Source organism: Tachypleus tridentatus, chromosome 11, assembly GCF_004210375.1.
Source record: "Tachypleus tridentatus isolate NWPU-2018 chromosome 11, ASM421037v1, whole genome shotgun sequence".
Classification (NCBI taxonomy): Eukaryota; Metazoa; Arthropoda; class Merostomata; order Xiphosura; family Limulidae; genus Tachypleus; species Tachypleus tridentatus.
The window spans coordinates 82,613,361-82,626,465 of record NC_134835.1 but is presented as its reverse complement, the minus strand read 5'-3'; the positions used below and the strand labels follow the sequence as shown (position 1 = coordinate 82,626,465).

Genomic DNA, 13,105 nt, shown 5'->3' with positions numbered 1-13,105 from the left:
ATCCAACTTTAGTAAACGTATTTTCGATTTAGAACTGTTTCTAAATGTTTCAATTGATTTTGAACAATTTTATGAACGTCTAAATGACCAGGAAGCTGAAAACTTTTTCTAAAGTTTGAAGTTTAAAGCATAGATATAAAAAATTAAATATACTGTTAAATTAGAATATTTTCAATAATAGTTAACGAATTTCTGCATAAAACAGAGCTCAAAAATTGTAGGCACTCTGATTAGATCAGCTATGTTACAATTGATGGAAATTATATGTGTATTATTTTTATTATTAACGCGAATTTGTGAGTAGCATTTACAAACCAGTTGATTTTAGTTATACATGGAGATGTATTGAAGTTTTGTTACCTTCTTACTGATATTCCGTTTGCAATAGAAATAAGTCCAGATGCCTGCAGGTTTGCAATCTCTTATTCAGAAGCAACACTTCATTTATCATCTTATTCAGAAAGTTTATTGTCAAAAGAAGGTAATTTTCCCTTCTGACGTAATAGTCTTATAATTCACCGTCTTTACAGTAAAATATACTTTATACATAGTAATTATTTTTAAACTATTTGTTTGTTTTTTTAATTTCGCGCATACCTACTTAAGGGCTATCTGCGCTAGCCGTCCCTAATTTAGCAGAAGAAGACTAGAGGGAAGGCAGCTAGTCATCACCACCCATCGCCAACTCTTGGGCTAATCTTTTTACCAACGAATAGTGGGATTGACCGTCACGTTATATTGCCCCCACGGCTGAAAGGTCGAGCAGGCGCGACAGGGATTCGAACTCGAAACCTTCGGATTACGAGTCGAACGCCTTAACCACCTGGCCATGCCGGGCATATTTTTAAACTAAGAGTTCAGAAAGTGTAAATACTGCATAAAAACAATCAATGGCGAGCACTCGGTAACACATTACAAATACAGCAGAAACGGACTTGACCTTTAGGACTAGCGTATTTTCCACTGCTAACATTACTGGTTGAATAGATATCGAAGGTATACAGTGGTATATCGATTGGTGTGTTTAGGAAGGAAGACGCTTACCATTTAAAGTATGATTTGAAGCATGACACTTTCATACTGTATGATAAACTAATTCGAGGTAATAATAAAATATTGAATTAATAATGTTAAAGCAACCTGATGAACAGGTTGACTTCCTCACAGAACAGTTGAAAGTTTATTGGATGTATAAGTTTGTTTGCAGTTAAGCACAAAAGCTGCACAATGAGCTATCTGTGCCATGCCCACCACGGGTATCAAAATCCGATTTCTAGCGCTGTAAACCTGCAAATTTATAAGTATCCACATCAACTGTGCCTAAAGATACTGATGTGATAAAGTACTTGTTGCGGCAGTTAGGGCGCTAGACCCTTAATCTGAGGGTCATGGGTTCGAATTCCCGTTATACCAAAGATGCTCGCTCTTTTGGTCGTGGGGGCGTTATAATGTGACCGTTGGTAAAAGAGTAGCTCAAGAGTTGATAGTGGGTGGTGATGACTACCTGCATTCCCTCATGTCTTACACTGTTAAGTTAGGGACGGCTAGCGCAGATAGCTCTCGTGTAACTTTGTGCAAAAATTCAAAGCAAACAAAAACTTCTTATATAGCTATATCCTGAAGTAGCTACACTTATACTAAACAATAATTAATTATGAATTTCTTAGAATTACAAGCTGGAGTTTAAAACTATTTTATTTGTACCATAAAAGGGAACTATTATTAATTTACACTTTATAATTATTTATCAGATAACAACATATACAAAAAACACGCATCAAATAAAACAGTCAACTTAACATTACAGCTCAAAAACTGTAGCCCTGCTTTTCGCACAAATAACAAAAGAGGACACCAGCAAGTTTATGTATTTTACTCAAATAGAAAATTAAATTATTCGAATTCATAACTGTGTTATTATTAAAACTGTTTTTTGTAGTAGGTTTAAAATGAAATCGATTCCTTTTAGTTTAGTTTACATTTTGGCTCCATTTTTAAAACTATTTTTATCCTGCTTGGCCCCCACACATTTCAGGTTTGTTTCCGGGCGTTCAGCACGTATCGTGCAAAAACACAGAACGTGGGTTGCGATCGCAGCGCCCTCATTAGTTCCTTCAAATTTTATAGCTGTGAACGATTACGTATAAGTAACGTATATTCGAGTGCTTAGCTTCTTTCCGGACCTTGCATTCAAAGCAGCAGCAGTTTTGCGCCTTTGCAATCTCTTTTGGAATCATCCTATCCCGAGGTAAGATGTTCACTTTCCACCACACTTAGTTTAAAATGAAATAAACAAACAATTCCACGTTTCTCAAATCAAATCGTGAAAGAGAATCTATTTCTTTTATTTTATAGTCTAGACTGTAGGTGGATATTTAAATTTAAATGTTTTTGAGTTTCATTTTAAAATTTGAGGATATTCGTTTTAAATATCCTTACTTGTGTTGCTTGTAGGCAAACATTTTCGTTTTTGACTAAAATAAAGTACTTTAAAAAGTAACTTTCACGTACACGTATTAAATTCAGTTGTTTTTTTTACTTTCGTCACCATATTCTATTTATCTCATTTTTTCACTAAAATAAAACTCGGAGTTTTTATTGCGTTGTTTATGTAAACCAGACATACTTCTCTCCAGTTTCAGTTCGTTTCTTCAAGTACTTGACAATAATTTGTGTGTCGTATTTATTATTTTTCTTTAATTTCTACCACTTGAATAAAGTTTCTGTTTTTGCTCTACAGTCTGTACAGTTATTGCAATTGTTTCATCATGTAACCTATAAGCAATCATTTGTGAGCCACAAATGTAAAAGAAATGCTTAACAATTAAAGCCTTGAACTTCTCTAACACAATTATATACGTCTACGCTTATTTAACAAACTGGCTTAACATAATGTACGATATCACATCCTATACGACTTCTTGTGATTGTGTCAAATCGTACATGTTTATAGTTTTAATGATAAAAAACAACATTTAAAACCAGAATTTTTTAGTGTGTGAATATTATAAGTTGAAATATTATCCAAGTTTTTAACCTTTTGTATATAATCAAGCACTGATTATTTTATTGGATAATATCATTTTTTTATTTATTTTACCCATAAAATATTAGTTTAGAATCCACTTAAATCTAGTATGAATGTAACTATGTGAAATGCGTGCTGCTGCTGCGCAACTCCAGTTAAATGTTGCCTGGACAACGAGTTTTTATTACATATACTGTATAAGAACCAAATCAAACACAAATCAAGTTTGAAATATATATACAAACTATTTATAGTCAGTGGCCTTGGTACTAATAATCCACATAGTTGCATTTACAGAGTGTGAAAAAACAAACAAACTGTTTTATATTTTTACAAACTTTTTACGGCCAGAAACCACTTTGAAAGACTAATGTACCACCTATACAAAAATTCAGCTACAATAAAGCATTGTATTATTGTCAAAACTGGTTATTTAAATTACAAAGTTCATGGACATTTTTCATGTTAATGTTCTTACAAGTAAAAGTATATCAAATGTTCTTTTCTTGGAAGCCACACGTTAGTTATTGATTTGAGCTGAGCTGACTCTTCATACCGTGAAAAAAATAATCGTATTAACTCGGGCTGTGAGTATCATTGTCACGGTGTATAATAGCCATCAGGTATCACAAGTATTAAATGTATATGTGTAAAAACGGCTCCAACACTCAGTTACACATCCCCTTTCAAACATGTGGTCAGCTTCCGGTCAGTTACCACTTTCTTTCTTTGTGAATTTGACGATGACCGAAGAAGGTCGAAACGTTGTTCGCTCCTCTACGTAAAATATTTTCTCAACCCAAACGAGCCGTTTTTACATATATATTTTTCTCTACAAGTGGGTTTTTTCGACATCACTAAGTATTCAATGTATTCACTCGCGAAAATTCGAAGGATATCTTCGTTGCTGCCACTGAACGTACAAATTAATTTCATATGTCTTCAAAGTAATAGTCGTAACACGACTATAACGCAATCGCAATTGTCACGAAACAATACCGGGTTTATTGCGTGTAAAACTTTTTCTTAACACTTTATCCAAACAGACTTGGTTTATCGAGGTGTTACTTTTTGCAAAATAATAAAAGAACACTGTTAAATTTGTGTGAATCATTGAAGTCTGATGTATATTATGAATCCTATGTTATTTCATCCTTTACTTTTGTATATATTTCTATATTTAACTTCTCCCAGACATTTAGAAGTAAAAGGATCAAACTTAGTACGGGATGATCCAGAGAAAGGGATGCCCTTATCTATATGACGTAGCCCCGCACCAGGGAAGATGGCTAAAATACACTCAGCAGGTAATCTTGCCACGATGATGGTATAACTGTAGGTTTTCAGGGTCACCGAGCCCACATGAAGCATCGGATTTTATGTTCCTAGCCCCATCAGTTTCCCTGAGGCGTTACTTACTAGCTAGCGGGACCAGAGTTGGCACACTACTTGGGGGTTAACACGGGCGGGCATTTTAGTGGAAATTGTTTCGGGTATGGGGTAGCTGTAGAAGTGACTGGTAACAGTTAAGAAGTTTAAATAGTACACTGGTGCCACTGTGAACCAGGCATTGGATGTTTGTTGCTAGTATAAGGAACATTGTTGATTATTAAGTATCATGTTGTAAAACACTAATTTTAATTATCATATGAAACAATAAATACTCGCTCCATTTACCCAGCAACAAAACGTATTATTAGTAATATTTTAAATACCGTAATATATACTTAACAATAATAATCTAAAAATAAAACAATTACTTATTCTTTAGACCCTTACTGGCCTATGTTGTTTAGCTTTGACTTGATGTTATAGGAATATGGAGTACCCTTCACATACACACACATATAGGAAGCTTTCCTAAGGATACAGTGGTGTCGACATATGTAGTGTGTGCTTATCGTTGTGCTTACAAATCAATGTTTGTTAGTTTACTATATTATATTAGCATAGTTTACTTCTCTACGCGTGTAAATAGTTACATTACCAGAAAAGACATACATTAAAGTTAGGCTTTCTTAATAATACGGTTCAAAGCAGTATTTAAAACATGACTATAATTCGATCGTAATTGTCACGAAGTTGAACTTTCTCTATAATATCTTTCAAAGCAGTATTTAAAACATGACTATAATTCGATCGTAATTGTCACGAAGTTGAACTTTCTCTATAATATCTTTCAAAGCAGTATTTAAAACATGACTATATTGCGATTGTAAATGTCAAGGACTTGAGCTTTTTTAATAATATCGTAGGGCTATTTGAACTAATATGCTTAAATCTGCACCAATTAAAAAATCAAACGGTTGGTTAGTACCAAAGTTTATGTTCCATTACTAATTCGTCCAAGAAAATACTGAATTTTTTTCTGTTGTTTTTCCTGATAGGAAAATATTCAACAGATTTCTCACACATATTTCTTATTTACGGTGTCTGTTGTGAATCTTAAGTAACTTGAATATTAACCATCAATGAAGGAACAACTAAATTACTTATGAATAGAAATAGAATATATTATGTTTTCTGTTCTTTGATGTCATGAATAGAAAATATTGGTTTCCTTTACTGGAAAATAACAAACTATCTTTTCATTTTAATCTATCTTTTAAATTGACGTTAAACTTTAATGAAATTTAATGATTAAACATATGCAAACTTCTCTACACAATATCAGTATAAGTGATATAGTGAATACACAAGTCTTAGTAGGATTAAAATCTAAATAAAAGGAAACAGCGCATTTCACGTGAAAATGGTTTTGGTTTCATAAAAAGCAGTCTGTATTTCCAACAACAATACCTTACTTAGCTCAGAGTTTGTTTGATAAGGCTGAATTATGATTTACATTTTATCATACTCTTATAGGGTTGTGAAACGTAGATATTCCCCGTACAAAAATAAACCTAATTGTAATGCTTCAAAAAAGTTGCAACCAGGAAGCATCGCCGTTTGATAAAGATTTAATCCTTGCATGCATAAAGATCAATAGACTCGCAGTTAACAATAGAACACTGAAGGTAAATATATCATTGTTAAAAAAAACTTCTTGTTAAAGCTGTTATACTTGTTTGTTCATTTCTAATCCTCGTGCAAAGCTATTCAAGTGCTTCCTGCGTTGGCTGACCCCAGTTTTGAACAGACAGACGAGAAGGACGGTAGACGAGCTATCGACAGTTTGAAAAGATTATATTCACTCTATAAAGTTAGCAGTTGCTTCTTTGCGAATGTCAGAATATTTATTATTTCTTTGTATTTACGTTTTATTTTCGTGAGTCTGCATACTTATTTCGTCATTTTTCAATGTTTTTATTGTTTGGTTTGAATACCGGTTGTGTAAAAAGCTGTTTTTTTGAAGCAACATTGGCACAAAATATGTTTTGTTTGCTATTATTTTTTGCTATGGGTTATATTGTCAAGTTTAATGAAGGCTTTTAGGAGAATATCAATTGTTTATGTATCGAACACTGCGCTCAATATTTCTTTTTTTTTGTCTTTCCTGTAAAACGTTGGTTCAACTTTTATCTGTCCAACTTAAGCTCTTGGTAGCATTCGTAGGAATGTAATTGTCTTTGTTGAATTCGTAGTTTTATAAGGATGAAACTAAATAGTTTGGTGTGTGTGTTTTTCTTGTAACAAAGCCACAGTGGGTTATCTGCTGAGTCCTCCGAGGGGAATCGAACCCCTGAGTTTAGAGTTGTAAATTCAGAGAGGGACAAATAGTTTGGTAAAACCAGTGATTTGTACAGATTTCTTAACAATAAACAGAACCAGAGCAGGTTTTGGAACTTTAATAGGCGAGATATTAATGTTGAAAACGGAAAAGTGCAGAGTACGTTGTCAGGAGGCAGTGACCCTTGTCATTTAGCATAAACAGACAGCTCTTCCGTACTCTCGCTGAGTTAGAATGATAAGGAAAATCGTACTTAAATCCCAAACGCCAGGGGACATTGTTGTCATCCCACTTATTTTTGGTGTTTATTCAAGTTTGATATCAGTTGTTAAGATGTCAGCCACAGATTCTTAAACTTTTTTTTTTCGTAAGAGCTTGTGCCATCAAATTAGTTTCGATGATATAAACTACTGGTTAACAAAATTATACTGACGGTTAAGTACATTTTATAAGGAGAATTTTCTGGGCTCACTGCTGCCCAACAACAGAACTTCTAACGTAACAAACTTCTGTAAAATTTGGGGAAGCCACTCTTATCCAAATATCTTGACAAAGTATCCTCAGAAGCAAGGACATCGGTTTCCAAGACCACGTTTACTGACACCAAAGGTAGAAAAACTCGATGCAACTGTGCAGTTTCTTTCTCGTGAAGAGTTGCGAGACATTCCTTTAAACGTAAGTCTGTCCATAAGACTTCCTGTTACACAGGTTGTTCACTGAAGAACACGAAAGAAACAAATCAGTTGCATTAAAGCCGGCCTGACGTGACTAGGTGGTTGTGGCGCTCAACTCGTAATTGAGGGTCGTGGGTTTGAATCCTCGTCACACCAAACGTGCTCACCTTTTCAGCTGTAGGGGCGTTATAATGTTACGATCAATCCAACTATTCTTTGGTAAAAGAGTAGCCCAAGAGTTGGCGGTGGGTGGGGATGACTATCTGCCTTCTCTTTTGTCATACTCTGCTAAATTGAGAACGGCTAGCGCAAATAGTGTTCGTGTAGCTTTTCGCGAAATTTAAAAACAAACAAACAAAGAGCATTAATGCCAAATATTCTTCAAACACTTATATAAATATACTTCATTTGTGGTAAGGAAAAGACAGTTGGAACATTCATAAATCAGTTACACATTACATCTGCAAGAAGTTTGGTTTCGGTTCTTCAATAAATTCTTCTTCAGATATGCTGATGAACGATGAAATTCACCGAATATGTTTATATTGAGTAAGAGGTCCAAGTATATAGTGGGTCTTGCGTTTTTTTTCTAAAATAAACAAAGCCTTGCACATTTGACGTTGAGCGAAAAAATAAAAATATTTTTATACGGCTAGTTACTTTGCAAAAGATATTGAGGAAGAACTTTAATCATCTTACTGTGAGATTACCTGTAAAGAAGAAATATTTCAACAAACTGTATGATATTCATTGCGACGCCTCAAATACCTCAGCGGTAAGTCTGAAGTCTTATAATACTAAAAAACTGGGTTTCGATACCTGTAGTGGGCACAACACTGATAATCCATTGTGTAGCTTTGTGCTTAACAACAAACAAAAAGCTACAAAACTGAAACAGCTTTCATCGATTTTTCCTTTTTGGAGTCCAGAGTTTACAGCCACGTTTTCCTCACATAATCCGGTAAATGGCTCGAATCATTCGTACGTATACAATGTATTTGTATAAAGGAGTACGGGATTTAGAAAGATACAGTTTGACCTCATCGTTCGATGGATCTACAGGTAATGAAAGTGTTGAAAATTGAAAATGGATTTGTTTTTATTGACTTCTCAGTTGCACTCGAAAAAAAAACATTTTATAAAACGAAAAAGTGCTATTTGTTAGAAGACACATCGGTTCTTCTATTTCCGTTACTATCTTCCTCCGACATTGACATGTCTACGGAATTACAACGCCTAGAAACCGGCTTTCGATACCTCTTGTGGGCAGAGCACAGCTAGCCCATTGTGTAGTTTTGTGCTTAACTTCAAACAAACCGATAAACTATTTCCGTTACGAAAGGGTCGTGCCGTTAAAGCTGTGTTAGTTTTGTATGTTCTAAAACGTAACATCTTTTTAAATTATGAAAGATAAAAAGAGAAAGTAAATTCAAACGATAAATTAGAATTATATATAATGAAGATGTTAACTAAAACATCCACTGGATTTAATAATTTATTCATATGTCCATCCTTTTCCGGCAGGTGATAATATCAGCTAATATGTGCAACTTTCTTCCTTCAGACATTTGATAAGGTTAAATCAACTAATATGTCGCTTTTCATTAAGGCAGATGAAAATGTTAAATTAGCTAATATGTTCATTTTGAATCTCTCAGATAGATGACAATCGTAAAAGGTAATATGTTTATCTTCCTTCCTTTGGGCAAGTTAGAATGTTAAATCGGTTAATGTGTCCATCTTTGTGCAGCTCTTCCAGTTGTAACTTATAACATGCTCCTATTTCTTCAGGCTGAGAGTTATTGTCTTCGATGTAATGACATTTTTTTTTTCATTTATTTCTTGAGATAAATAAATATCGTTTTTGAACTTTAGAAGTGTGAGCAACATTATACAACTTTATAAAATAAACGATGAAACGCATGTTGTAATCTCAAACATTGATAAATACCTGAAATGCATTATGTGATATAAATATATTAGTTTAACTGTTAAATGTAATTTTATATCTGATATAAATAATTAAATAAATATATATAGAGAGAAAGAGCTTTCCTGTCCTTCATGTACTTTAGAAATAATTTCGAACATTTGTAAAAAGAAGTCTCAGTTTTAAAGAGAAAAAAATATATAAATGTATATATGAGAATAACATTCTGTTTACTAGTAACAGCGTATGAATAATGTGTCATAAAAATGTAGTTCAAAGACCTCTGGTGTCAACGATCAGATGTTGGATAAATTTCACTCGTGACATCGTAAATAAGTGAATGGTATGGTTAAAAGCACTGGTAAAAACAGTGGAATGTTATTTGCCTTGAAAAGCACTGATAATACTGGAACTAAAGTGATAATACTGGAACTAAAGTGATAATACTGGAACTAAAGTGATAATACTGGAACTAAAGACTCTAACCTTAAAAGACGTATTTTCTGGCACTTTATAGGAACTTAAGCGACGTATGTGTGAAGACAAACACAGTATTTTTATCGTTCTTTACAAAGAAGCCGGTGAGTGCACAACGTTGTATCTTCTTTAGCCGTACGCAAATATCAGTTCGATAAGGTTTCTCACAACTACGACGTCTTTTTTTTTTTTTATCATATGGCTGGATTTTTGTTGTTTATTAATCTATGTTCGCGCCTTAAAGATCCCAGCATATTCTTTCCTAAGTTTCAGTTGCCACAACACCGTGACACAAATATCCAACTTGTTTTTTTTTCAGAGTTACTTTCTTATTAATTCTCTCTTTTTGTCCTAAGTTCTATTCATTGAAAGTTCACTTCTTAACAAAACTCTCAAACTGGGTATTCTATAATTTCAATTATTTTCTTGATTGAATATTCCTTATTTGAAATGTTAGTTATATATTTACAAAATGTTTTACTTTTCGTTTAATGTGTAAGATAATATTCTTATTTAATAACAAATCAACTTGAAAGAAAGTATTATTTTCACGTCATGTTTTTCTGTATGAATAATATCGTTATTAATGGAACGTTCTTACGAGTTGAGTGCCTTAACCACATGGCCACATTGACCGTCACATTATAATGCCCCCACGGCTAAAAGGCATGTTTGGTGTGAGCGGGATTCGAACTCGCAACACTCGGATTACGAGTCGAGTGCCTTGGCCACTTGGCCTAGCCAAATAGTACTTCCACAAACTCTATAATTACCAATGTAATATGTGTGCTTATTTTCACCCATTCAAAGAAAAAACATGTATATAGATCAGCTATTTAACAGGTTAATTATTTATTAATAGTTTTATGTTTTTATACATGTTTTTCAGACTATGCTAGCTTTAGATAGATTTTGTTGCTCACATTGACTGCTTTTATAGTGTAGTATTCTGAATCTCTGTGAATGGTTTAGTAAGTTTGAAATAAATTATATTTTTTTTTGTTTTGGTTTAGATGATCTGGAAGTATTTTTTAACCGCGTGCTTGTGTGCAGCTGTTGTTTGCGTACAAGGACTTCCGAACAACCACAGGGTCCAGAAAAGAAGTCAAAAGATCTGTGGGACGCAATTAGCCGAGGCTCTAGCTATAGTGTGTCACAGCTTTTATTACAGCCCCTTCAAGAGAGCAGAGAGTGAATTACCTAGCAAGGATGAGGACTACGGTAAAACACCCTTCTGTATAGTCGCTATCACTTATACTCTGTTGGTTACGTGAAGAGCTAGTTTTCATTATGGATTTTCTACGAATACAACAAAATAGTCTATGTAACGTTTATTACTTTCCCATGATGCAACCGGACAAAAATCTGTCTTGATTGTAGAAATAACACTTCACATAGTTCTTGTTAATAATGTCAAATATCATTCCGTTATGGATTTAATAATATACTAATAATGAAAACAATAAGAGGTGTTGTGGTGAGACGATTAGAAATTAAGTAATTATCTATGTGTTTCTCAGAGTTATTGCATATAGTGTGGAAAGTGTGCCTGTATAGAGATATGATTAAACTGAAACACTTTGTTCTGATTTTGACAAGGTTCTTCAAAATGTGATAAGCTTTTACATCGCTGGTCCTTCAAAAGATTTACTTAAGATATTTCGCCAAGGAAGATTACCGTGAGGAATACCTTGTTTCATATTTCTGCATTTATGTTCAAAACTGTGTGTTTTGGTGAAGAATGGAAATTGTATTAAAACCAATGAAACCAGAGCTTAACACAAAATTATATAGAGGTCAGACATTTCAGCGATGATGCAACAACCTGTGAAATTTGTTGTTGTTGTTTTCTGAACTGAAAAAAACCTATCAATAAATCGATTTTGAAATTACAAAACTCGTGAGTTCTGCAGAATTTTATGTTAAATTGAAAAATGTTGGTTAGCTACAGCTCGTGAATAGGACGATGTCTGTTTTAATGATAATTTACAAGTTTAATAAACATACACGTTTCTCAGAAAGAAAATTGAATCCTTCAAATTCGTAGCTTCAAAAGCCTTTTAACTTCAGTTTTCTGTAAATGCTTACAATTCATGTCCTCCTTGAAAACGTAACTTTTTTTTTTAGAATAAGTTTAGAAAACAATCACAGGTAATTGTAGAATTATTATGAATTAATTGTACTGCTTGCTGGAAATTAAAGTATACTTTTCAATATATGGAACTATATAAGTTTAAGAACAAGAAAGTGAAAAAGAAATTCTTAACTTATATTACCAATAACATTTGAAAAGAACTGGTTGGATAAAGGACGTCTTCGTTGTCACACTTAGACATTAGTTAAACAGAACTTTTATTTGTACTACTTTATGTATAAAATAATTTGTAATTTTTATTACAAATTACAACATCTAAGTTGTCACACTTATACATTAGTTAAACAGAACTTTTATTTGTACTACTTTATGTATAAAATAATTTGTTGCGGTTTCATTTTGGTTGCTCTCTGTCACGAACTCTAATTTTAATCAAAAATAGATATCAAAAATCACATCCACAGTTTAAGGGACGAGTTTGAGTAAAATAACATCATTGTTTTTCTGAGTTTTTCACTTTTTTAATACATCAGTTTTGTATTTTGTAGATGGTAATCTGAACTTCGAAAGAGGATTGATACACAGTAGGAGTGCCCTGGCGCTCTTTGGAAAGCGGGACATGCTCTTTCGGAAGGTCAGAGGAGTTACTGACGAATGTTGTAGGAAAGGTTGTACCATCACGGAGCTAACATCGTACTGCGGCAGACAGACCTAAACTTTCAGTTTTAATAGATATATATATATTGAGTCATCAGATCAAATTATAGAGAGTGGTAACTTTTGGTTCATCATGAACGTTTTCATTCAGTTTCTTTCCACAAATGTTTTCGCTACAGATATCAGGGTTGAGTTTTATTGTATGATATTTTATTCGAAATAATGACATATGATGACTAGAAACAAGAAGATGTATAATTTAAGCTGTACCATGTCGCTTGAAGTCAAGAATCCCCATTATGTATTTTATCTAAGGAATAAATATGTTTGTTCACAGTTTTACCCAAGTCTGTCATTTAGTTTACACAAGCTATTTCAACACTCAACTTGGTATTGAACAACAAAACTATATTTCATAGCAGTAATACAAAGTAGGCCCGGCATTGCCAGGTGGTGAAGGCACTCGACTCGTAATCCAAGGATCGCGGGTTCGAATCCCCGTCACACCAGACATGCTTGCCCTCTCAACCGTGGGAACGTTATAAACCTACTGTCAATCCCACTATTCGTTGGT

General features: G+C 33.6%; 1 protein-coding gene across 2 annotated transcripts; it reads left to right on the top strand.

Moving 5' to 3' along the window:
- Positions 1-2,119: 2,119 nt before the first annotated feature.
- On the top strand, positions 2,120-12,870 carry LOC143232612 (insulin-like). 2 transcript variants are annotated; one of them, XM_076468240.1, is made up of 3 exons: positions 2,120-2,248; positions 10,793-11,000; positions 12,423-12,870. In XM_076468240.1, the coding sequence occupies exons 2-3, from the start codon at positions 10,793-10,795 to the stop codon at positions 12,587-12,589; spliced, it is 375 nt and encodes a 124-aa protein (XP_076324355.1). In that variant the 5' UTR covers positions 2,120-2,248; the 3' UTR covers positions 12,590-12,870. The 2 variants fall into 2 exon arrangements, with proteins under 2 accessions (XP_076324355.1, XP_076324356.1); XM_076468241.1 differs by lacking the exon at positions 2,120-2,248 and adding an exon at positions 9,762-9,883.
- The last annotated feature ends 235 nt before the right edge of the window (positions 12,871-13,105 follow it).